The sequence below is a fragment of the Physella acuta genome, unplaced genomic scaffold (genome assembly GCF_028476545.2).
Source record: "Physella acuta isolate Inbredline_101_S28 unplaced genomic scaffold, ASM2847654v3 ptg000186l, whole genome shotgun sequence".
Taxonomy (NCBI): domain Eukaryota; kingdom Metazoa; phylum Mollusca; class Gastropoda; family Physidae; genus Physella; species Physella acuta.
Genome location: NW_026731705.1, coordinates 442,809 through 468,082, shown reverse-complemented (window position 1 = coordinate 468,082; position 25,274 = coordinate 442,809). Strand labels below are relative to the sequence as shown.

Here is a 25,274-nt window from a genome sequence, read left to right as displayed (position 1 = left end):
AAAAATACTGTTTTTGTGTACATTTGTAAAGCTTATTGAAAGCTTTTTGTGTTTCCGAGGTAACGGAAAATACGGTTATTAAATACATAATCAGCTTTTTAAAGATGCCAAGTACTATTTGATGAAGGACATTGATGAAGGACATTGAACTTTTTATACTGTAAGATATTTTTGTCCATATAACAACATTACAAGGCGTTAGGGGCCTAATTGTTTGACTTTGGAGTTGTCTCATCGAGCCTCATATATACTGCTGCTTGAATTCAGGACTCTTCTGTTTGGTAACAATAAACTTTACTGGCACGACCAACGAATCTCTGACATGCCCGACCAACGAATCTCTGACTGGCCTGACCAACGAATCTCTGACTGGCCTGTCTTTATATCTATGTCACCTCCCCATAGAAGTTCCCACGGGAAAGATTGGGAACTAACACCCTACCCACCCCCACCCGGCACTAAATACCCTGGTCACTGGTCAGCCTACAGGTTAATTTTGTCATGTCCAGGCTGTCTGTTGTCCACTCCCTGTGATGTATCATATTATTATGTCTAGCAAATGCTTTTGAGGTTCGTCCAATTTTATTTTACACCCTATAAAGTGTACATTCATATGTTGGAGCTTATCAGTACAATATTTCTGCCGAATTATACTCATATACTTTACATAATTCATATGACACATTCAAAACAAGTCATTCTGACAAATAAGATAAATGAGATATCGGAATTATACAGGGCAGGTGAAGTAGAGTTCACCTGTTTCTTTGTCCTCAGTATATAACGTGGATAGTGTGGTCAGAGCCATGCTAGGCCGGAATCTTTTTTTTTCAAAGATAAAACATGTTGTCTGAGACTTGGTGGCACACTGGGCAGGTGAAGTAGTGTTGGGCAGGTGTAAAGGTCACCTGTGACGAAAGCATATGAAGAGATAGTGTGGTCAGACCCACGCTCAGCCAAAAACATGTCTGATACGGGAGGACACTGGGCAGGTGAAGTAGAGTTGACCTGTTTTGTGACCTCAGCATTTGAAAAGATTATGTAGTCAGACCCATGCTCAGACGAAGTCAGTGTTTTTAAAAGACAAAAACGTCTGAGGTGTGACGCCTTTTTGAATGTGGGGTCTGGTTATTTTGTGATGATTAGTGACAGACGTGATGTCATTTATGGATGACCCCCGAAACCCACAGTTATCTAACTAGATAACGGGTAGTCTAGTAAAATCTATCATCATAATGCATCTACTCCTAATTTAACTTGTAAATTGCAAGAATAATTACTGCCAATGTGTCATTTTGGCAAGCCTGATCTACAGATGGTATCGGCGCTATCTTTAACAAACAAGTATCGATTCTGATAATTCGCGTTGCCTTGTGGATAAGTAAAAAAAATAATTTTAAAGTATGAATATTTTCACAAATAATAATTGCGAATATATATTATTGATTTTTTTTTTTGTTTTACGATAATGTTACTTTAATTAAATTGTTTCCTGTTTATATAAAAATGTGGATTGCTTTAGAACGGCGGGAAAATACAACAATTACTCTTTCGATATTTTAAGAGTATCAAATCGTCGAAAATTGTTATAATGCATTTAATATCATCGTCATAATATGTTTTAAAATTAAGTAACCCATTTGCACCAATTGAAACTGTAATCAGATTAAGAAAGTTACCTATTGCCAAAACATTGCGATTCAATGTTAATTATAATAACAGCAATGATTTGAGGACATAGATAACATTAATTAATGTACATTTTATTTAATTAATTAATATAAATATTATTCAGAGTAATAAATTATTTCCTGTAATGAAATACCTCACTCAGTTACGCTTGAGTGAATTTTAAATGATCACTAGTATCTAATGGGCACTATACGATAATAAACACCGTTGGGGCCAAATGTAGTGTAACGTTGTTAAACAATAGGACATGTATGACATGAGATCTGTAGGACATAGGGAAAGTAGAACATAAGGCAAGTAGAACATAGGGCAAGTAGAACATAAGACAAGTAGATCATAGGGCAAGTAGAACATAGGGCAAGTAGAACATAGGGCAAGTAGAACATAGGGTCAGTTGAACATAGAGCCAGTAGAACATAGGGCAAGTAGAACATAGGGCAAGTAGAACGTAGAGCAAGTAGAACATAGGGCAAGTAGAACATAGGACAAGTAGAACATAGGGTCAGATGAACATAGGGCCAGTAGAACATAGGGCAAGTAGAACATAGGGTCAGTTGAACATAGGGCCAGTAGAACATAGGGCAAGTAGAACATAGGGCAAGTATAACGTAGGGCAAGTAGAACATGGGGCAAGTAGAACATAGGGCAAGTACAACATAGGGCAAGTAGAACAAAGGGCAAGTAGAACATAGGACAACTAGAACATAGGGCCAGTAGAACATAGGGACAGTAGAAAATAGGGCAAGTAGAACATAGGGCAAGTACAACATAGGGCAAGTAGAACAAAGGGCAAGTAGAACATAGGACAAGTAGAACATAGGGCCAGTAGAACATAGGGACAGTAGAACATAGGGCAAGTAGAACATAGGGCAAGTAGAACATAGGACAAGTAGAACATAGGGCCAGTAGTACATAGGACCAGTAGAACATAGGGCAAGTAGAGCATAGCACCAGTAGAACATTGCACCAGTAGAACATAGGGCAAGTAGAACATAGGGCCAGTAGACAAAGGGCCAGTAGAACATAGGGCCAGTAGACAAAGGGCCAGTAGAACATAGGGCAAGTAGAACATAGGACAAGTAGAACATAGGGTCTGTTGAACATAGGGCCAGTAGAACATAGGGCTAGTAGAACATAGGGTCAGTTGAACATAGGGCCAGTAGAACATAGGGCAAGTAGAACATAGGGCAAGTAGAACGTAGGGCAAGTAGAACATAGGGCAAGTAGAACATAGGGCAAGTACAACATAGGGCAAGTAGAACAAAGGGCAAGTAGAACATATGACAAGAAGAACATAGGGCCAGTAGAACATAGGGACAGTAGAACATAGGGCAAGTAGAACATAGGGCAAGTACAACATAGGGCAAGTAGAACAAAGGGCAAGTAGAACAAAGGGCAAGTAGAACATAGGACAAGTAGAACATAGGGCCAGTAGAACATAGGACCAGTAGAACATAGGGCAATTAGAACATAGCACCAGTAGAACATTGCACCAGTAGAACATAGGGCAAGTAGAACATAGGGCCAGTAGACAAAGGGCCAGTAGAACATAGGGCAAGTAGAACATAGGGCAAGTAGAACGTAGGGCAAGTAGAACATAGGGCAAGTAGAACATAGGGCAAGTACAACATAGGGCAAGTAGAACAAAGGGCAAGTAGAACATAGGACAAGAAGAACATAGGGCCAGTAGAACATAGGGACAGTAGAACATAGGGCAAGTAGAACATAGGGCAAGTACAACATAGGGCAAGTAGAACAAAGGGCAAGTAGAACAAAGGGCAAGTAGAACATAGGACAAGTAGAACATAGGGCCAGTAGAACATAGGGCAAGTAGAACATAGCACCAGTAGAACATTGCACCAGTAGAACATAGGGCAAGTAGAACATAGGGCCAGTAGACAAAGGGCCAGTAGAACATAGGGCAAGTAGAACATAGGGCAAATAGAACATAGCGCAAGTAGAACATAGGGCAAGTAGAACATAGGGCCAGTAGAACATAGGGCAAGTAGAACATAGGGCAAGTAGAACATAGGGCAAGTAGAACATAGCACTAAAAGAACATAGGGCAAAAAGAATATAGGGCAAGTAGAACATAGGGCAAGTAGAACATAGGGCAAATAGAACATAGGGCAAGTAGAACATAGGGCAAGTAGAACATAGGGCAAGTAGAACATAGGGCAAGTAGAACATAGGAAAAGTAGAACATTGGGCAAATAGAACATAGGCCCAGTAGAACATAGGGCAAGTAGAACATAGCACTAGAAGAACATAGGGCAAAAAGAATATAGGGCAAGTAGAACATAGAGCAAGTAGAACATAGGGCAAAAAGAATATAGGGCAAGTAGAACATAGGGCAAGTAGAACATAAGGCAAGTAGAACATAGGGCAAGTAGAACATAGGGCCAGTAGAACATAGGGACAGTAGAACATAGGGCAAGTAGAACATAGGGCAAGTAGAACATAGGGCAAGTAGAACATAGGACAAGTAGAACATTGGGCAAATAGAACATAGGCCCAGTAGAACATAGGGCAAGTAGAACATAGCACTAGAAGAACATAGGGCAAAAAGAATATAGGGCAAGTAGAACATAGGGCAAGTAGAACATAGGGCAAGTAGAACATAGCACCAGTAGAACATAGGCCCAGTAGAATATAGGGCAAGTAGAACTTAGGGCAAGTAGAACATAGGGCCAGTAGACAAAGGGCCAGTAGAACATAGGGCAAGTAGAACATAGGGCAAGTAGAACATAAGGCAAGTAGAACATAAGGCAAGTAGAACATAGGGCAAGTAGAACATAGCACTAGAAGAACATAGGACAAAAAGAATATAGGGCAAGCAGAACATAGGGCAAGTAGAACATAGGGCAAGTAGAACATAGGGCAAGTAGAACATAGTGCAAGTAGAACTTAGCATCAGTAGAACATAGGGCAAGTAGAACATAGGGCAAGTAGAACACAGGGCAATTAGAACATAGGGCAAGTAGAACATAGGGCAAGTAGAACATAGCTTCAGTAGAACATAGGGCAAGTTGAACATAGGGCAAGTAGAACATAGGGCCAGTAGAACATAGGGCCAGTAGAACATAGGGCAAGTAGAACATAGGGCAAGTAGAGTCTTGAACCTAGAATTTTTGAACAGTAGAAATTAAGAAAAGTGTAGGCCTACAGCGTGCCTTAAGTGGTTAGGTAGTCTGTCTTATGTAAATTTTATATAATTCTTATGTACATTTTATGTACATGATGTACATGATAAAAAATTTCTAAGCAATTCCATGACATATATACAGATATATATATATATATACAGATATATATATACAGATATATATATATATATATATATATATATATATATATATATATATTATATATATATATATATATATATATATATATATATATATATATATATATGCAAAATTAATACCAACACTGTTCAGCACTTGGAAATAATATATGCTATAACTTATGTTTTATATACGCAAATTAGAGAAATGAACAATACAAAAACTACTGACGTTAATACATGACAAACCTTACCTTAGTCTGTTGTACAGCGTTGACTAATGCTAAGTAATGGCTGCTGACTTTTTAACGGTTTTTCTCACAGCCTGACTCAGTGGGCGTTACCAACGTCACAGTAAGTGGGGTGAACCATTTAACAATTCACATCCTTGTTTGTGCTACATTTGTAAACCTCGTGTAAGTCTATTTTGAAAGTGGGGGGGGGGTGATATAGCTAATTATTCTTCTAAATTCAACAGTTAGTTTATCATCTTTAATGTATGTTTAGTTTGTATTTTAAACAAAATTTTTTTTTATCATTAGCATGTTTTTCCTCTAAAAATGAGTTTAAAAATAAAACGTATTTAAAAAAATAGAAATGCTTCACACCAACGATCGTAAAAATATAGTTTAAGTTTTGATTTATTTAAAATAGCTTTACAAATATCAATGTCCTACATCTGGCTGTGCTCTACCAACTTAAAAATCTTTTTACTCCAATGTTGGGAGCTGTGGGACACAACTAGCTGGGTAGGGGCTCCAATGTTGGGAGCTATGGGACACAACTAGCTGGGTAGGGGCTCCAATGTTGGGAGCTATGGGACACAACTAGCAGGGTAGGGACTCCAATGTTGAGAGCTATGGGACACAACTAGCTGGGTAGGGACTCCAATGTTGGGAGCTATGGGACACAACTAGCTGGATAGGGACTCCAATGTTGGGGGCTATGGGACACAACTAGCTGGGTAGGGGCTCCAATGTTGGGAGCTATGGGACACAACTAGCTGGGTAGGGGCTCCAATGTTGGGAGCTATGGGACACAACTAGCTGGGTAGGGGCTCCAATGTTGGGAGCTATGGGACACAACTAGCTGGGTAGGGACTCCAATGTTGGGAGCTATGGGACACAACTAGCTGGGTAGGGGCTCCAATGTTGGGAGCTATGGGACACAACTAGCTGGGTAGGGGCTCCAATGTAGGGAGCTATGGGACACAACTAGCTGGGTAGGGGCTCCAATGTTGGGAGCTATGGGACACAACTAGCTGGGTAGGGACTCCAATGTTGGGAGCTATGGGACACAACTAGCTGGGTAGGGGCTCCAATGTTGGGAGCTATTGGACACAACTAGCTGGGTAGGGACTCCAATGTTGGGAGCTATTGGACACAACTAGCTGGGTAGGGGCTCCAATGTTGGGAGCTATGGGACACAACTAGCTGGGTAGGGACACCAATGTTGGGAGCTATTGGACACAACTAGCTGGGTAGGGACTCCAATGTTGGGAGCTATGGGACACAACTAGCTGGGTAGGGACTCCAATGTTGGGAGCTATGGGACACAACTAGCTGGGTAGGGACTCCAATGTTGGGAGCTATGGGACACAACTAGCTGGGTAGGGACTCCAATGTTGGGAGCTATGGGACACAACTAGCTGGGTAGGGACTCCAATGTTGGGAGCTATGGGACACAACTAGCTGGGTAGGGACTCCAATGTTGGGAGCTATGGGACACAACTAGCTGGGTAGGGAATCCTACGGCGGTCATCTGTTGTCCTCTTCAGTGACCCATATTCTGTTTCCGTAGCCTTACGTCCTGTTTCTCTCGGTGAGAGACTGGCATGTTGCCAATACCTAATCCTGTCCTGTCGGTGAGAGACTGGCATGCTGCCAATACCTAATCCTGTCCTGTCGGTGAGAGACTGGCATGCTGCCAATACCTAATCCTGTCCTGTAGGTGTAAGTCTGACTGAGTTGTTTAGTGTAAGTGTGTAGAAATTATGAAAATGTATGCTAACAAGTTTTAGTATTGTTTGCCATTATGTTGCTACACATATGTGATTTGTTTTAACATAATCTGTATACAACATGGTCCTCACGTGGATGTACAAACAACATAACATCGTTTTCCCTTACATACAGTTGTCAAGAGTTTAAAGTTGTAAGCCTATAGTTGTTCATTTCTTTTTTTTTAACTGAAACGATAATTTTAAAATAAATATTTCCCAACAGGATTCTACTTTAGATACATATGTTTTGTGGAAAGAGGCCGACCCTAACTTTTGCCCAAACAAAGCACTTGTATTTCCACTTAACTTTTTTCTCAATCTTAAAGCAGAGCGTTGTATAAAAATAGACGTTTCAGGTCATGTAGAGAGACTCTTGTGTTATCTCAATAGACAGAAATGGTGAAAACGGAACTGGTTTAAAATCTCATTACAAGTGGGTTTTTGTCAGTCTATTGTTTAAATGATACTTTACTTTAGTGGGTTTTTTTATATGACGTGGTAGACTAGCTAATTTTCTTTCGTTCTAGTTTGACATTTGATCAACACATTTTTCATAAAGACTAACTCTAACTCAAACCCTAAGCAAACACAGTAAAAAAAAATTGAATTATAATAAAATCTAAAATTAGCTAAATGTCATTCTCTTTTGAAACTGGTCAGTGTCTACCTGGTCAGTGTCTACCTGGTCAGTGTCCACCTGGTCAGTGTCCACCTGGTCAGTGTTCAACTGGTCAGTATCCAACTGGTCAGTATCGAACTGGTCAGTATCCAACTTGTCAGTATCCAACTGGTCAGTATCCAACTGGTCAGTATCCAACTGGTCAGTATCCAACTGATCAGTATCCAACTGGTCAGTATCCAACTGGTTAGTATCCAACTAGTCAGTCTCCAACTTGTCAGTATCCAATTGGTCAATATCCAACTGGTCAGTATCCAACTGTTCAGTATCCAACTGGTCAGTATCCAACTGGTCAGTATCCAACTGGTCAGTATCCAACTGGGCAGTATCCAACTGGTCAGTATCCAACTGGTCAATATCCAACTGGTCAGTACCCAACTGGTCAGTATCCAACTGGTCAGTATCCATCTGGTCAGTATCCAACTGGTCAGTGTCCAACTTGTCAGTATCCAACTAGTCAGTGTCCAACTAGTCAGTGTCCACCACGTGATCTGTCAGTATCCAAATGGTCAGTACCCAACTGGTCAGTACCCAACTGGTCAGTATCCAACTGGTCAGTATTCAACTGGTCAGTACCCAACTGGTCAGTATCCAACTGGTCAGTATTCAACTGGTCAGTACCCAACTGGTCAGTATCCAACTGGTCAGTATTCAACTGGTCAGTACCCAACTGGTCAGTATCCAACTGGTCAGTATCCAACTGGTCAGTATCCAACTGGTCAGTATCCAACTGGTTAGTATCCAACTAGTCAGTATCCAACTTGTCAGTATCCAACTGGTCAGTATCCATCTGGTCAGTATCCAACTGGTCAGTGTCCAACTTGTCAGTATCCAACTAGTCAGTGTCCACCACGTGATCTGTCAGTATCCAAATGGTCAGTACCCAACTGGTCAGTACCCAACTGGTCAGTATCCAACTGGTCAGTATTCAACTGGTCAGTACCCAACTGGTCAGTATCCAACTGGTCAGTATTCAACTGGTCAGTACCCAACTGGTCAGTATCCAACTGGTCAGTATTCAACTGGTCAGTATCCAACTGGTCAGTATCCAACTGGTCAGTGTCAAACTGGTCAGTATCCAACTGGTCAGTATTCAACTGGTCAGTATCCAACAAGTCAGTATCCAACTGTTCAGTATTCAACTGGTCAGTACCCAACTGGTCAGTATCCAACTGGTCAGTATCCAACTGGTCAGTATCCAACTGGTCAGTATCCAACTGGTCAGTATCCAACTGGTCAGTATCCAACTGGTCAGTATCCAACTAGTCAGTGTCCAACTAGTCAGTATCCACCACGTGATCTGTCAGTATCCAACTGGTCAGTATCCAACTGGTCAGTATCCAACTGGTCAGTATCCAACTGGTCATTATCCAACTGGTCAGTATCCAACTGGTCAGTATCCAACTGGTCAGTACCCAACTGGTCAGTATCCAACTGGTCAATATCCAACTGGTCAGTACCCAACTGGTCAGTATCCAACTGGTCAGTATCCATCTGGTCAGTATCCAACTGGTCAGTGTCCAACTTGTCAGTATCCAACTAGTCAGTGTCCAACTAGTCAGTGTCCACCACGTGATCTGTCAGTATCCAAATGGTCAGTACCCAACTGGTCAGTACCCAACTGGTCAGTATCCAACTGGTCAGTATCCAACTGGTCAGTATTCAACTGGTCAGTACCCAACTGGTCAGTATCCAACTGGTCAGTATTCAACTGGTCAGTACCCAACTGGTCAGTATCCAACTGGTCAGTATTCAACTGGTCAGTATCCAACTGGTCAGTATCCAACTGGTCAGTGTCAAACTGGTCAGTATCCAACTGGTCAGTATTCAACTGGTCAGTACCCAACAAGTCAGTATCCAACTGTTCAGTATTCAACTGGTCAGTACCCAACTGGTCAGTATCCAACTGGTCAGTATCCAACTGGTCAGTATCCAACTGGTCAGTATCCAACTGGTCAGTATCCAACTGGTCAGTATCCAACTGGTCAGTATCCAACTAGTCAGTGTCCAACTAGTCAGTATCCACCACGTGATCTGTCAGTATCCAACTGGTCAGTATCCAACTGGTCAGTATCCAACTGGTCATTATCCAACTGGTCAGTATCCAACTGGTCAGTATCCAACTGGTCAGTACCCAACTGGTCAGTATCCAACAGGTCAGTATCCAACTGGTCAGTATCCAACTGGTCAGTGTCCAACTTGTCAGTATCCAACTAGTCAGTGTCCAACTAGTCAGTGTCCACCCCGTGATCTGTCAGTATCCAAATGGTCAGTACCCAACTGGTCAGTACCCAACTGGTCAGTATCCAACTGGTCAGTATTCAACTGGTCAGTACCCAACTGGTCAGTATCCAACTGGTCAGTATCCAACTAGTCAGTGTCCAACTAGTCAGTGTCCACCACGTGTTCTGTCAGTATCCAACTGGTCAGTATCCAACTGGTCAGTATCCAACTGGTCAGTATCCAACTGGACAGTATCCAACTAGTCAGTGTCCAACTAGTCAGTGTCCACCACGTGATCTGTCAGTATCCAACTGGTCAGTATCCAACTGGTCAGTATCCAACTTGTCAGTATCCAACTAGTCAGTGTCCAACTAGTTAGTGTCCACCACACCACGTGATCTGTCAGTGTCCATCATGCCATTTTTCAGAGCCCTGCTTGTCATTCGCAAAGAATCATCATCTTATCTGTATCATAGTTTGTGTAGGTTAGTTCTGTACTGTTAGATAGCCACTGTATCTTGGTTTGTGTAGGTTAGTTCTGTACTGCTAAATAGCCAGTGTATCTTAGTTTGTGTATGCTAGTTCTGTACTGTTAGATAGCCACTGTATCTTAGTTTGTGTAGGTTAATTCTGTACTATTAGATAGCAACTGTATCATAGTTTGTGTAGGTTAGTTCTGTTCTGTTAGATAGCCACTGTATCTTAGTTTTTGTAGGTTAGTTCTGTAGCCACTGTATCTTAGTTTGTGTAGGTTAGTTCTGTACTGTTAGATAGCCACTGTATCTTAGTGTAGGTTAGTTCTGTACTGTTAAATAGCCACTGTATGTTAGTTTGTGTAGGTTAGTTCTGTACTGTTAGATAGCCACAGTATCATAGTTTGTGTAGGTTTGTTCTGTACTGTTAGATAGCCACTGTATCATAGTTTGTGTAGGTTAGTTCTGTAGTGTTAGATAGCCACTGCGTCTTAGTTTGTGTAGGTTAGTTCTGTACTGTTAGATTGCTACTGTATCTTAGTTTGTGTTGGTTAGTTCTGTACTGTTAGATAGCCACTGTATCTTAGTTTGTGTAGGTTAGTTCTGTACTGCTAAAATAGCCAATGTATCTTAGTTTGTGTATGTCAGTTCTGTACTGTTAGATAGCCACTGTATCTTAGTTTGTGTAGGTTAGTTCTGTACTGTTCGAAAGCCACTGTATCATAGTTTGTGTAGGTTAGTTATGTACTGTTACATAGCCACTGTATCATAGTTTGTGTAGGTTAGTTCTGTACTGTTAAATAGCCACTGTATCTGAGTTTGTGTAGGTTAGTTCTGTACTGTTAGATAGCCACTGTATCTTAGTTTGTGTTGGTTAGTTCTGTACTGTTAGATAGCAACTGTATCTTAGTTTGTGTAGGTTAGTTCTGTACTGTTAGATAGCCACTGTATCTTAGTTTTTGTAGGTTAGTTATGTACTGTTACATAGCCACTGTATCATAGTTTGTGTAGGTTAGTTCTGTACTGTTAAATAGCCACTGTATCTGAGTTTGTGTAGGTTAGTTCTGTAGTGTTAGATAGCCACTGTATCTTAGTTTATGTAGGTTAGTTCTGTACTGTTAGATAGCCACTGTATCTTAGTTTGTGTAGGTTAGTTCTGTACTGTTAGATAACCACTGTATCTTAGTTTGTGTAGTTTAGTTCTGTACGGTTAGATAACCAATGTATCTTAGTTTGTGTAGTAGCGTATGCATTTATATTTACAATAGCCTGTGTGGTGTAGGTAGTGTGTAAACTATTACACTCTTTTATCGTTAACGAGCCGTTGTTTTATCCAGTCTTCTGATTTGTGATTCGTTTATTTTTGTTTCGTCATACATGTTGCGTGACGCACTGGATCACCCGTAAAGGTGTGTCAGTGTGTTCATAACAATATAATAGTATGTTAAGAAAACACATGACATAAAATCTAGCATGTGGATTATATACTGACGTGTAACTGTACACTAAAGTGGTCAGTAAAGCCTTCGGTCAATCAAAATCAACCTTTCTTCAACAATCTACAACCAAAGTATAGAATTTAAATAAGTCTACATAAACAATATTGATTCAGCCACTAAAATAACACAATTTTATTTTGAGTAAAAACATTGTAAAGTCGAAATTAAACGAATTAAATTTTGAAAACCACTTACCCGAATTGCGGAGACCCGAAAAACATTGTCAGGTATGTTATTGTTTACCTCGTATAACCCACCAGTAATTGGGTTACGTGTTACAAGAACTTGATCATCCAAACAGCTGTCACATACCACCCATAATACATTTGCTGTGTTACAATACCCGGACCTAGATCTGTGTCACCTGAAAGTCTGCCCTCCCTCAATAGTTCTCACATTGTGCCACAAATTAAAAAAAACGTTAGTAAAAGACTGTAAATATTAGTATGGGATTGCGATAAACTAGACTTAAGCTAGTTTTAGATTGTAGATGTAAAATTGTTACAGAAACGTCTCTAGAATAAAACTACTTCGAACTTATTTTTTTAAACAATAGAGATATCTAAATTTGAACTTAAAACAACAACTGAAGACGTTACAGAAATTGTCTTAATAAAAACTACATTGAACCCATCTTGAGGAGATGGCAGACTCTCCTATGGAAACTAGATGTCAAACCCTTTTTGAAGACGGTGTAGAAAGTCTCCTTAATAAAAACTAGATTGAACCCAACTTGATGAGGGTATTGAAGCTCTCCTTGTACTTCCGGCTAGTCATAAGGTAGCTGAAGATGTTGACGCTGGTCTCAGAGAAGTGGGTCACGCAGTTTTTTTCTCTTTAGTCGAGATGTTTGTCAGAAAATTAGGCTGATAGATAAACACGGGCCACTTGAGTAGTACAAGTGACAAGATCCCTGTGAACATACGCACAGGTAGACAGGACACTAGAAGCACCACCCATCCCACCTCGAACACTGACAATGAAGGTGTCAAGTACCCAAACAATCTCCTGTCATCACTGATAAACTAAACCCCCTTGACAGTGCTTGCATGTGCCCAGTCTACCTGCCGGCATGGCACCAAATCTCTGGGCTGACGCTCTGTTAACTCGCAGTATGGCGTCTCTGTGGTCAGCAACAAACTCGTTGGTCATGAGATAGGTCAGGCAATCAACGCTAGCATGCGTAAATTCAATGTTCTCCAGCAGTTGGCTCAAGCAAGACCTTCTGTAGACCGCTGTCTCCGTATCACATACATTGGGTTTGGGTGGAATGCGCTTTGTTGCAACTACTCCCTGGCCAGTGAGCTGGTTTGAAATCCTAATATTCTGAGAATTAAGGGCCTTGAAGCTGACGCGAATGGAGTCTGTCTCAGCATACGCCCACCTCAGCAGACAGAAGACAGAAAAGTCTGTGCAGACAGTCAGAGACTGATGTTGGAGAATGCCAATCATGTCGTCAGGTGACAGACACATGAAGCTGTCACTGACACATGAAGCTGTCACTGACACATGAAGCTGTCACTGACACATGAAGCTGTCACTGACAATGACATCAGCCAAGTTCACGGAGACTTGCGGGTTAGCAGTCCAGCTCACTACCACTAGGCCACTCCGTCCCTTTAACATTGAGAGTCACTAGATCCCAACTTTAGCGACAATATTGAGTCGCTAGATCCCAACTTTAGCGTCAATATTGAGAGTCGCTAGATCCAAACTTTAGCGTCAATATTGAGAGTCGCTAGATCCAAACTTTAGCGACAATATTGAGTCGCTAGATCCCAACTTTAGCGTCAATATTGAGAGTCGCTAGATCCAAACTTTAGCGTCAATATTGAGAGTCGCTAGATCCAAACTTTAGCGTCAATATTGAGAGTCGCTAGATCCCAACTTTAGCGTCAATATTGAGAGTCGCTAGATCCAAACTTTAGCGTCAATATTGAGTCGCTAGATCCATACTTTAGCGTCAATATTGAAAGTCACTAGATCCAAACTTTAGCGACAATATTGAGAGTCGCTAGATCCAAACTTTAGCGTCAATTTTGAGAGTCGCTAGATTCCAACTTTAGCGTCAATATTGAGAGTCGCTAGATCCAAACTTTAGCGTCAATATTGAAAGTCGCTAGAGCCAAACGTTAGCGACGATATTGAGTCGCTAGATCCTAACTTTAGCGTCAATCTTGTCGCTAGATCCCAACTTTAGCGTCAATATTGAGAGTCGCTAGATCCTAACTTTAGCGTCAATATTGAGAGTCGCTAGATCAAAACTTGAGCGACAATATTGAGAGTCATTTCATCCAAAGTTCAAACAAACAAAAATGAGAAAGAAAACGAGTTGCTTTAAAACTTTATTTACGTTTATATTTACAAAAAAATTGTGACATCTTTATTCCTTCACTCCCAATCAAACAATCAACAACTTTTTCTCTGATAAAAAAAACGAGATAATTAATTAAAAGCTTAATAAAGCTCTACAATAATGTCAAGAAATATTTTAAGAGCAGACATCCAACAGTCGCCATGTTTGTTTACATTCTAGAAAAGACAGACAACAGGCGCCATGTTTGTTTACATTCCAGAAAAGACAGACATCCAACAGACGCCATGTTTGTTTACATTCTATACAAGAGCAGACAACTACAAGTCCAAGTACACCCCACTATAATTTAATCCACCAGACTTAGCTCCACTGTGGGGATGGAGAGACCCGCCCCACCCCAGTCTGTAGACATGAGCCCCACTGCTACCTGGACAGGTGGACGTTGTGTACGTGTACCTGGTCACGTACTCCCCCTCCACCACCTGCCTGTCCACCCAGTGACCTACAGAGACCTGCTTAGAACAGCCATGAGGATGTGACACTATAATGGTCAGCTTGTCCACATCTCTACGACTCTCGTATTTGTCCCATACTTTACGACATAGACCATCAAACCGACTCCACATCTTCCTCAGTTTATCACCTACATCTACGTCATGTGTCACACAACACAACCAACACATGTCTCTCTCAGTGACTGACTCTTCCACCTTCCACCCATAAATGTTGACCACTGGACTTTCATCATCATCAAACCACAACCTACAGCTGGACTGGCTCGCCTCACTTGAATCAAACACCACATGTGTGGCTGTCAACACATCAACCTGCCACCACACTTTGCTGGGTGTGTTGGACTTGACACATTCAGGACATGGACAAGTTCTGTAGCCCTTCCTTCCCTCTGTGTACTTGGTCACCACCCACACCCTCCCAGTCCCTGTCCTCAGTGAGTTCTGTCCCCTGGTGTTGTAGCAAGGATATGGAACTTTAGTGCCTGGTACAAACTCTGGTCTGTCTGGACTGGTCAACGTAACGGCTATCCTGACAGTCAGGTCAGCCAGGGCTTTTGTGAGGTCATACACATCGTTGTCATGGTAACCAGATGGAAAATGTTCAAGACTTAACTGATTTACAGGTACAAAGTTTTTATGGCCAGGATTTTTCTCGCAGTTTGCCAGGTGTGTGTGTAGATCTACCTCACCTTGACCTTGAAGACATTCTTGTACTTCATGTGTACCTGTACAGGTAAACAAAACATTTTTATTACTGTAAACATTTCATTAGCTGTTAAACTATGACAAACATAAAACAAGAAAACTATCTACAACCTCCAACTGTCACAACCATCTCAACCATCACCATCTTTAGATTTTCATCCAGTCAACATTTCAAACTACAGAATGTTCCAACATAAGGACTTCATTAGCACAAAACATAGTAAGCATGCGGGTAGATGCCTTTCTTAGGACCGATTTTTCCCAAACAAATATACATTACCTGTAAAATATGTTGAGATATCCTCTTCACTGGCCATACTGTTGTGGTCATCTAGACTATCCTCTCCACTGGCCATACTGTTGTGGTCATCTAGACTATACTCTCCACTGGCCATACCATTGTGGTCATCTAGACTACCCAAGTTGATTCCTGTTAAATAAACCACAACACAAAGATTTGACACATTGTCTACATCTGCATTAAACCAAGGCTGTACACTTGATTACGTTAAAAGATAATTAACAAACTTACCTGTAACTTGATGTGACAGATCTCTACTGGCCTTTACTGTAGTCTTATGGTCATCTGTGGCAGCTGTTTGATTGAAATAACCTTGACCTTCACATCACATTCAGCAGCTGTCAGTCACTCTGTACAGTTAAAAATATTTTGACTTTTTAAAGAAAGAAGTTTATATGGTAGCTTGACTACTCATTCACCAGCGTTTCTTTACAAACTACATAACAATAGCCACTGGTCAATGATGTGGAAAACAGAACACAGCATGAGGGTCATCTTTAGAAGATTATGGTTAAATACATTCTTAGACCAACATGTAAGATATAATGGAACTGACCTTTGAACTCCCCTTGACTTTAACACTACATCAGACAGCACACACCACTATGGAAGATCCTTCAGGCTCTGGAGAGAGAAATAAAATTATAGTGGAACTGTCATTAGCATAGAACTACAGAATGACAACATTTATGATGGAACTGTCATTAGCATAGAACTACAACAGAATGACAACATTTATAATGGAACTGTCATTAGCATAGAAGTACAGAATGACAACATTTATGATGGAACTGTCATTAGCATAGAACTACAGAATGACAACATTTATAATGGAACTGTCATTAACATAGAACTACAGAATGACAACATTTATGGTGGAACTGTCATTAGCATAGAACTACAGAATGACAACTTCTTCTTCTTCGGTCTTAATTATTAGTGTTGAAGGGGATCGAGATTTATCTGCCAGTGGGTTTGAACTCGAGACTTTGTTCGAATTTATCAACCATGAGCTTTTCTTGCCAACTCGACCACGCCTCCAACACAATTAAGCGTTACGTGTCAACTGGTTATGCGCCATTGACTCCGATTTCAGCCTGCTTTTCTTTTAGGATTTACTTCCATAGCCTTTGTCCAGGAATGACAACATTTATGATGAATTATGAACAGTTAAAGAAGAACACAACATGTTTCTTATAATTGTGATGTAGCCTGAAGATGTCAAATGTTTGCAACACAGGGGAGAAATGTTTGTATCTAAATCTACCTGGAAATGTAGGTAAAAGTTATAGTTATAGGCCTACATGGAAAGTAATTTAGAGAAATATATTAATTGTATTCATGTTAATAAGCCCTGATTATGTTAGGAATTTTAAGTTTCATTTATCATTGATTAGTCCACATGTCACTAGATCTAGATATTTACAATAATTTCCACAAGGTTTTTGCTCTAAGATATAACTGAATAGTTTTTAGTTTCCTAGCAATTTTAAATTACACTAATGCCTAATTTAGGCTGTTACTAGTTATAGAACAGGACCCACTATTTAAAGACCTGAAATAAAAGAACATTAATATAAAATATAAATGTTAAAGTTACAGTAATAGTTCTTACAAATTTTTTTTTACAACACAATAAATATATAGATTCTAGTCTAGTACTGTAGGGTTTTTTTTTTATGTTAGCTTAATTTCTGGCATTTTTGTTTTATTTAAGGCTAGTGTAGTAAAAGTTTAAACTGCTACAAATTTAAAGCTAGAAAACAAATCTAGATACTAGATCTAGTACTAAGTACTAGATAGATCTAGAAACTAGGAGATTCGTCCTAATTCTAGAGTAGGCTATATTCACAAAAGCTGAATGAAATCTTTATCATAATTCTCTCCTCCATGTTTAAACTTAAACAAAAGGCATGATTGAAATTAGTAATTAGAACTAGAATCTAGATCTAGATACAGATCTAGTATAGATATATAGATTTCTAGATCTAGTATAGTATAGAATAGTATGTATAGATAGATCTAGAAGCTAGTCTAGATGTGTATACACATTAATGATTTATTTGTACATTGCATTAAAACACACTAGATGTCTATATTATATCTAGAATCTAGAGTCTAGATCTGTGTTGAGAACGGAGACCAAGGATTTTGGAAAACTAAAAGCTAAGACAGTGTAACGCAGTCTCGACCCTGACTTTCAATTCATCGCTAGCAGAAATGAAGATCGGCTTTCGATGGCCAGAACAGTTTAAACTTTTATTGCCGTAAGCACATTTAAAGAAGCCAAAAATAAAATTTAGTAGCAGTTCTACAATATCACTATCATTATATCAATCTATCAAGTATTAGAGGCTGTAACATGAAATAAATAGATCTAAATTTGAAAAATAAGAAGTGGCGTTTGACTTTTGGAAATGGGACGACGCCACTCCAGTCCCTAGGCCGTCCTTACGAGTTAGTCAACTTTAATAATGTGTTATGTGGTTAAAAAAAAACTATAGGTCTACTATTTGAAACAGTGTTTCCTCCCGAGTTTTTTTCTCCGAGGGAGGCACTAGAGATTTTAGAGGGGGGGGGAGCAGTGTTTCTTCCAGACTTTTTACCCCCCCCCCCCCCCCCCGAAGAGATGCCTGGAAGAAACTCTGGGTGGGAGGATGCAGAAACTCGTAAGAAATACATATTCTCCATATATATTCTACTTCGTTAGCGGGGGGGGGGGCTTATTATCCAGTAGCTAATTTAATACTATTGTTAAAATATATCTCTTCTAATGATAATTTTTAAAAACAATTTGGATTTGCTTCTATAACCTAACGCAGTTGTGGGCCTAATTGTTTGACTCTGGAGTTGTCTCCCCTTGATTGTTTACTGTCCCCAGTTACGCCAACGGTTTAAAAAAATATTGTCCAAGATTATTTAAATGATTAAAAACGAAATGTATTTACCTTGAATTTGATACGAATTTCAATTATCAAAATTAATCGATAGCCTAGAAAATTATTTGTGTAAAAAAATGGCTACGACGATATGACGGGTACGGTGGGGTAATTTTAAAGAACTGTTGTTGTGACGCGATTCAATGTACAGTAGAAATGTGTTGTCTGCTAGATTTATTCCCATTCAAATACACACGGCAAAATGGATGGGCTTAGTTAGCTGTTATCTCGATAAAGTTATTTTTGGAAGGTTTTTTAAACTCCATATTATTTTTAATTAATGAAAATAATTTAGTAGGACGTAATATATAATTTTCTATAGTTCAGAATATTAAATACTGTAATTAAAGTTTTGCCTAATGTATATGATTCTGCTCGATATTCTCAACGATTAGACACAAAATGTACAAATGGCAGGTTTGTATCAAGCACTTTTCGTCAATTATTAAAACGAGATCAGTATTGTTGAATAATACGCAGAAATAACGCTTATAAGTATATAATGCTGAAATGGCAATGAAACATTCGGATTCGTCGTTTTCGACAGCCATTATCACCATGACGACGATAAAAAGAATTAGGTCAAACGACAGACTACATAGAGCCTCATGTGTTTGAATTCGGAACTACTCAGTTTAGCAGCAATATGCTTTACTGGCCCGACAAACGAATCTGTGACTGGCCTGTCTTTATATGTCACCTTGCAATATAAACTCCTTTGGGACAATGGGCCCAACATTGGGAACTAACAAATTATCGACCCCCCCCCCCCCCCCACGGCACTAACAAACCTGGTCACTGGTCAGCCTACAGGCTAGTTTTGTCACGTCTAGTCTGTCTGTTGTTCACTCCCCGTGGTAATCGTATTATTCTGTCTAGCAAATGCTTTTGAGGTTCCTCCAATTTTATTTTACATCCTATAAAGTTTACATTCAAATGTGGAGCTTACAGTACAATATTTCCGCCAAATTATAATCATGGCATTAACATAATTTAAATGACAAAATTAAATAATGTCTATGTATATGGATCACCTCATTCTGAAATATTTTAATCTAAATAAGTTACCGGAAGTATAAACTAAATCGCGTTTGTAAGTATAAAACATACATAATTAACACTTTGAAAAAAGATATAATAGCTGATTATTTCCAAAATATTTTTTTTATTAAGAACAATTTTCAGATTCGTAAAACTTTAATGTCCTTGTATTCAATATTTTATTCCGTCTATGATATTTAAAACATATCTAATAACCTAAATAGTAGGCTATGTAAATACGTGTCTTCTGTATTTGTTGTAATTCGATTATTAAGTATTTTAATATGTATTTATAGTAATTATATCTATCATCATATTGCATTTACTTCTAATTAACTTGAAAATTAAAAGAATAATTTTTGCAAGTTTGTCAATTTGGCAAGCCTTAACTTCAGAAGGTATCGTCGTTTTCTTTTATAAATTAGCATCGATTCTGATACTACGCATCGCCTACTGAGTCATGAGTGTAAAAACAAAAAAGAATTATATGTAAGCAACTTTCAAAACATTTTATTACTAAAATATAAACTTGAATTTAAGTTTTGTTTAATAGAACGTTAACTAAAATAAAGTGTTTTTATTTATATAAATTTTGCACATCTTACAAATGGCGGGAAAATAGATCAATTACTTTATCGATATGTTATGAGTATCGACTTCGAATCCTCGGGAATTGTTTAGACTAAATACCGATACATTTACTATCATCGTCCTGTGTTAAAAAAATTATAATTTTCCATTTGTGAAAATATAAATAGTAATTATATTAACCAAAGTACCGATTATCAAACCTAGCGATGCAAGGTTAATTAATTGTAATTTCAGCAATCATTGGAGGTGATCCATTGACTTACTGGAAATTTAATACAGAGAAATTATTTGCTTGAATGAAACTACTTAAAATATCGTGGCTAAACTCTTAAACAATAATTTAAATGTAAATAATTACCGATAAAATTATATAATTAACAAAGCCCTTAATAACTACCTAATAAAATTCAACTAGTAGAAATTATATCCTCAACAATGCACACACCTGTTGTGTAAGGAAGTCTTCTTCTTCGTTCTTAATTTTTAGTATTGGAATAGATCGAGCCTTATTTGCTAGAGGGTTTGAACTCAAGACATTTTTCGAATGTATCAACCATGAGCTTTTTTGCCGACTCGACCACGCCTCCATCACAATTTAGGATACGTGTCAACTGGTTATGCGCCATTGAGGCCATTGACTTCGATTTCAGCCTGCTTTTCTTTTTGGACTTGCTTCTATAGCCTTTGTCCAACCAAGAACAAACTACAAGGCAGCAGTTGTTTGATTTTGGAGTTGTCTCTACTAGAAGAGAGACTTTTTGGTTTAACAATCATAAGCTTTACCGACTCGACCACGCCGTCCCATGTGTAAGGAAATTATATGTTACGTCAACAAGAATTAACCTGAGTTATATACAAGACACGGCTTTTTTTACTGTAGGCTCTAGAAGTGGACAAATCTAGACAATGACACATGTAGACATAGACACCTGTTGACATAGACACTTGTAGACATGGACACCTGTAGACATGGACACATGTTGACATGGACACATGTAGACATGGGCACCTGTTGACATAGACACTTGTAGACATGGACACCTGTAGATATGGACACATGTAGACATGGACACCTGTAGACATAGACACCTGTAGACATAGACACCTGTAGACATGAAAACCTGTAGACATGGACACCTGTAGACATGGACACCTGTAGACATGGACACCTGTAGACATGGACACCTGTAGACATGGACACCTGTAGACATGGACACCTATAGAAACACATCTACACAGACACAGTGGACACCGACACCCGTTCTTCATTGTTTTATTAAACATTTTCTTTTATCGAGGAAGATTAACTACAAACATTTTTTTTTAAATTATCGGATATCTGTCCATATTTATTGACATCTGCAGACGTTACTTGTCAATTTCCGCCCATATTTGGACGTCTGCAGACGTTTAACAAACAACATTTGTTTATCACGTGAACATATTATATTTCTGTACTGAAGGATTTGAGCGGCTTTTTATTTCGTTTTTTGGCAGTCTTTTAAGTGTAAACATATGCATCTTACGTCACTTACGTGTCATTTTACATATGACGTAGACCATAAACACATATTCGACGTAACTGCAGCTTAAGTACGTCGTATGTTATTTCATCACGATCTGGACTTAGACATTTGAAATAACTCACGTTTACTAACTTCATTCTACTCAACGTAGTCGCTTCTTGGAATTGTTTTAAAAAGGACTTCATCCAGCTTGTTATCTAACATGTGTGATGCTGTTGGCATCTGTGTTGAGATCGGGCGCCTTGGGTAACCAAAAGTTAAGACCAAATGTAGCGCAAGATAGATCTAGAACAAATACTATCGCCCAATCGCTATCACAAATGAAGATCTGCTTTCAATAGCCAGACCAATTGTAACTTGTATAGCCGTAAACAACATTAAATAGGCCAAATTATAAAGTTTTGTAGAAAGATTACCATTTCAACACAGAGATAGAACAGGAAGTAAACGTAAACAACATTAAATAGGCCGAATTATAAAGTTTTGTAGAAAGATTACCATTTCAACACAGAGATAGAACACGAAGTAAACTAGATCTAAATGGTAAATATAAGAAGTGGCGTTTGAGTGTAGGAAATGGGGCGACGCCGCGTCAGTCCTGAGTTTCTTCCAGGCATCTCTTCCACCCCCCCCCTAACGAAATTGTATTTATATAGAAAGTATATACTATTTCCAGTGTCCGCCTCCCCCCTCCGGAAAATGTTGAACCCCCACCCCCAAAAATGTCAAGTGTCGTGTCCCCCCCCCCCCTCCGGAGAAAAAAGTCTGGAAGAAACAGTGCTCCAGTCCCAAGGCCGTTCTTACGAGTTTGTCAAATTTAATATGTTCTGTGTTATAAATAGACCGCATTGAAAATTGGTGATTAGCTGCTCTTTAAAATAATTATTCGTGATAAAAATAATTCCTGAATCTCTTTAAGCCTGTTATCAGAGGCGTAGCGAGGGGGGGGGGGGATGCGGGGGTGCTGACCGCACCGGGTGACACCATTTAGGGGGTGACACCAAGGCAAAAATAGCAAAAAAATGGACAAAAATGATAATTCCACTTAATTATGTGATTAATTCGAGTGTTAAATTGTGTTTTAAGGGGTGCAAATCGAAAGTTGGGGGGGGGGGAGGATGCAAAATCGAAAGTTTGAGTGGAAGGGTTCAAATCGAAAATCGAAAGTTTGTCCCCGGGAAGGGTTGCTACGCCTCTGGGTGGTGAAGCCATTAAGTACCGCACCGGGTTACACCTGGCCTCGCTACGCCACTGTCTGTTATTAACGTATCACTTAATCATTGATTCTCTTTTGCCCGTGTCATATAGTCTTCATGTTGAATGTGCATGGTCCATATAACAGCTATGACAGAAAGCAATGTCCTTTCGATAATAATTGTCATTCAAATTTTTTTTTTATCTGTGGCTTTAGATGCAGCTGCCTGTAAGTCATTAGCCTTTTTTTATTGATCTACTGTTCAGAATTCTATGAGGTCCAAAAATTTATCGACCAACGAATCTCTGACTGGCCTGACCAACGAATCTCTGACTGGCCTGACCAACGAATCTCTGACTGGCCCGACCAACGAATCTCTGACTGGCCTGTGTTTATATCTATGTCCCCTCCCCATAGAAGTTCCCACGGGAAAATTGGCCCAAGATTGGGAACTAACACCCTACCCACCCCCACCCCCACCAGGCACTAAATACCCTGGTCACTGGTCATCCTACAGGCTAATTGTGTCATGTCCAGGCTGTCTGTTGTCCGCTCCCTGTGATGTGTCATGTTATTCTGTCTAGAAAATGCTTTTGAGGTTCGTCCAATTTTATTTTACACCATATAAAGTGTACATTCATATGTTGGAGCTTATTAGTACAATATTTCTGCCGAATTATACTCATATACTTTACATAATTCATATGACACATTCAAAACAAGTCATTCTGAAAAATAAGATAAATGAGATATCGGAATTATACAGGGCAGGTGAAGTAGAGTTCACATGTTTCTTTGTGCTCAGTATATAACGTGGATAGTGTGGTCAGAGCCATGCTAGGCCGAAATCTTTTTTTTTTTTCAAAGATAAAACATGTTGTCTGAGACTTGGCGGAACACTGGGCAGGTGACGTAGTGTTGGGCAGGTGTAAAGTTCATCTGTGACGAAAGCATATGAAGAGATAGTGTGGTCAGACCCACGCTCAGCCAGAAACATGTCTGATACGGGAGGACACTGGGCAGGTGAAGTAGAGTTGACCTGTTTTGTGACCTCAGCATTTAAAAAGATTATGTTGTCAGACCCATGCTCAGAATAAGTCAGTGTTTTTAAAAAACAAAAACGTCTGAGGTGTTACGCCTTTTTGAATGTGGGGTCTGGTTATTTTGTAATGATTAGTGACAGACGTGACGTCATTTATGGATGACCCCGAAACCCACAGTTGTCTAACTAGATAACGGGTAGTCTAGTAAAATCTATCATCATAATGCATCTACTCCTAATTTTACTTGTAAATTGCAAGAATAATGACTGCCAATGTGTCAATTTTGCAAGCCTGATCTACAGATGGTATGGGCGCTATCTTCAACAAACAAGTATCAATTCTGATAATTCGCGTTACCTTGTGGATAAGTACAAAAAGTAATTTTAAAGTATGAATATTTTCACAAATAATAATTGCGAATATATATTATTCATTTCTGTTTTACGATAATGTTACTTTAATTAAATTGTTTCCTGTTTATATAAATAAGTGGATTGCTTTATAACGGCGGGGAAATACATCAATTACTCTCTCGGTATTTTAAGAGTATCAAATCGTCGAAAATTGTTATAATACATTTAATATCATCGTCATAATATGTTTTAAAATTAAGTAACCCATTTGTACCAATTGAAACTGTAATCAGATTAAGAAAATTACCGATTGCCAAAACATTGCGATTCAATATTAATTATAATAACAGCAATGATTTGAGGCGATAGATTACATTAATTAATGTACATTTTATTTATTAAATTAATATAAAAATTATTCAGAGGAATAAATTATTAGTTGTAATGAAATACTTTACTCAGTTACGCTTGAGTGAATTTTAAATGATCACTAGTATCTACTGGGCACTATACAATAATAAACACAGCTGGGGCCAAATGTAATGTAACGTTGTTAAACAATAGGACCTGTATGACATGAGATCTGTAGGACATAGGGCCAGTAGAACATAAGGCAAGTAGAACATAGGGCAAGTAGAACATAGGGCGAGTAGAACATAGGGCGAGTAGAACATAGGGCAAGTAGAACATAGGACAAGTAGAACAAAGGGCAAGTAGAACATAGGGCAAGTAGAACATAGGGCAAGTAGAACATAGGGCAAGTAGAACATAGGGCCAGTAGAACATAGGGCAAGTAGAACATAGGGCCAGTAGAACATAGGGCAAGTAGAACATAGGGCCAGTAGAACATAGGGCCAGTAGAACATAGGGCAAGTAGAACATAGGGCAAGTAGA

At 39.2% G+C, this 25,274-nt stretch overlaps 1 protein-coding gene across 4 annotated transcripts in view; it reads right to left on the bottom strand.

Annotated features, from left to right (window-relative positions):
* Nucleotides 1-25,274, bottom strand: part of LOC131936721 (uncharacterized) — a 302,556-nt gene that overhangs the window by 99,165 nt on the left and 178,117 nt on the right. Inside the window, exons 2-4 of one of the 4 annotated variants that reach the window (XM_059293783.1) lie at nucleotides 16,249-16,316; nucleotides 15,924-16,042; nucleotides 15,672-15,821 (exon numbers count right to left, since the gene is read on the bottom strand). The exons of 2 other annotated variants lie outside the window; for them this stretch is intronic. In XM_059293783.1, the coding sequence (XP_059149766.1) occupies nucleotides 15,672-15,786 (115 nt within the window). In that variant the 5' untranslated portion in view covers nucleotides 15,787-15,821; nucleotides 15,924-16,042; nucleotides 16,249-16,316. The remainder of the gene's footprint in view (nucleotides 1-15,671; nucleotides 15,822-15,923; nucleotides 16,043-16,248; nucleotides 16,317-25,274) is intronic. One more of the 4 variants, XM_059293784.1, reaches the window with a different exon arrangement.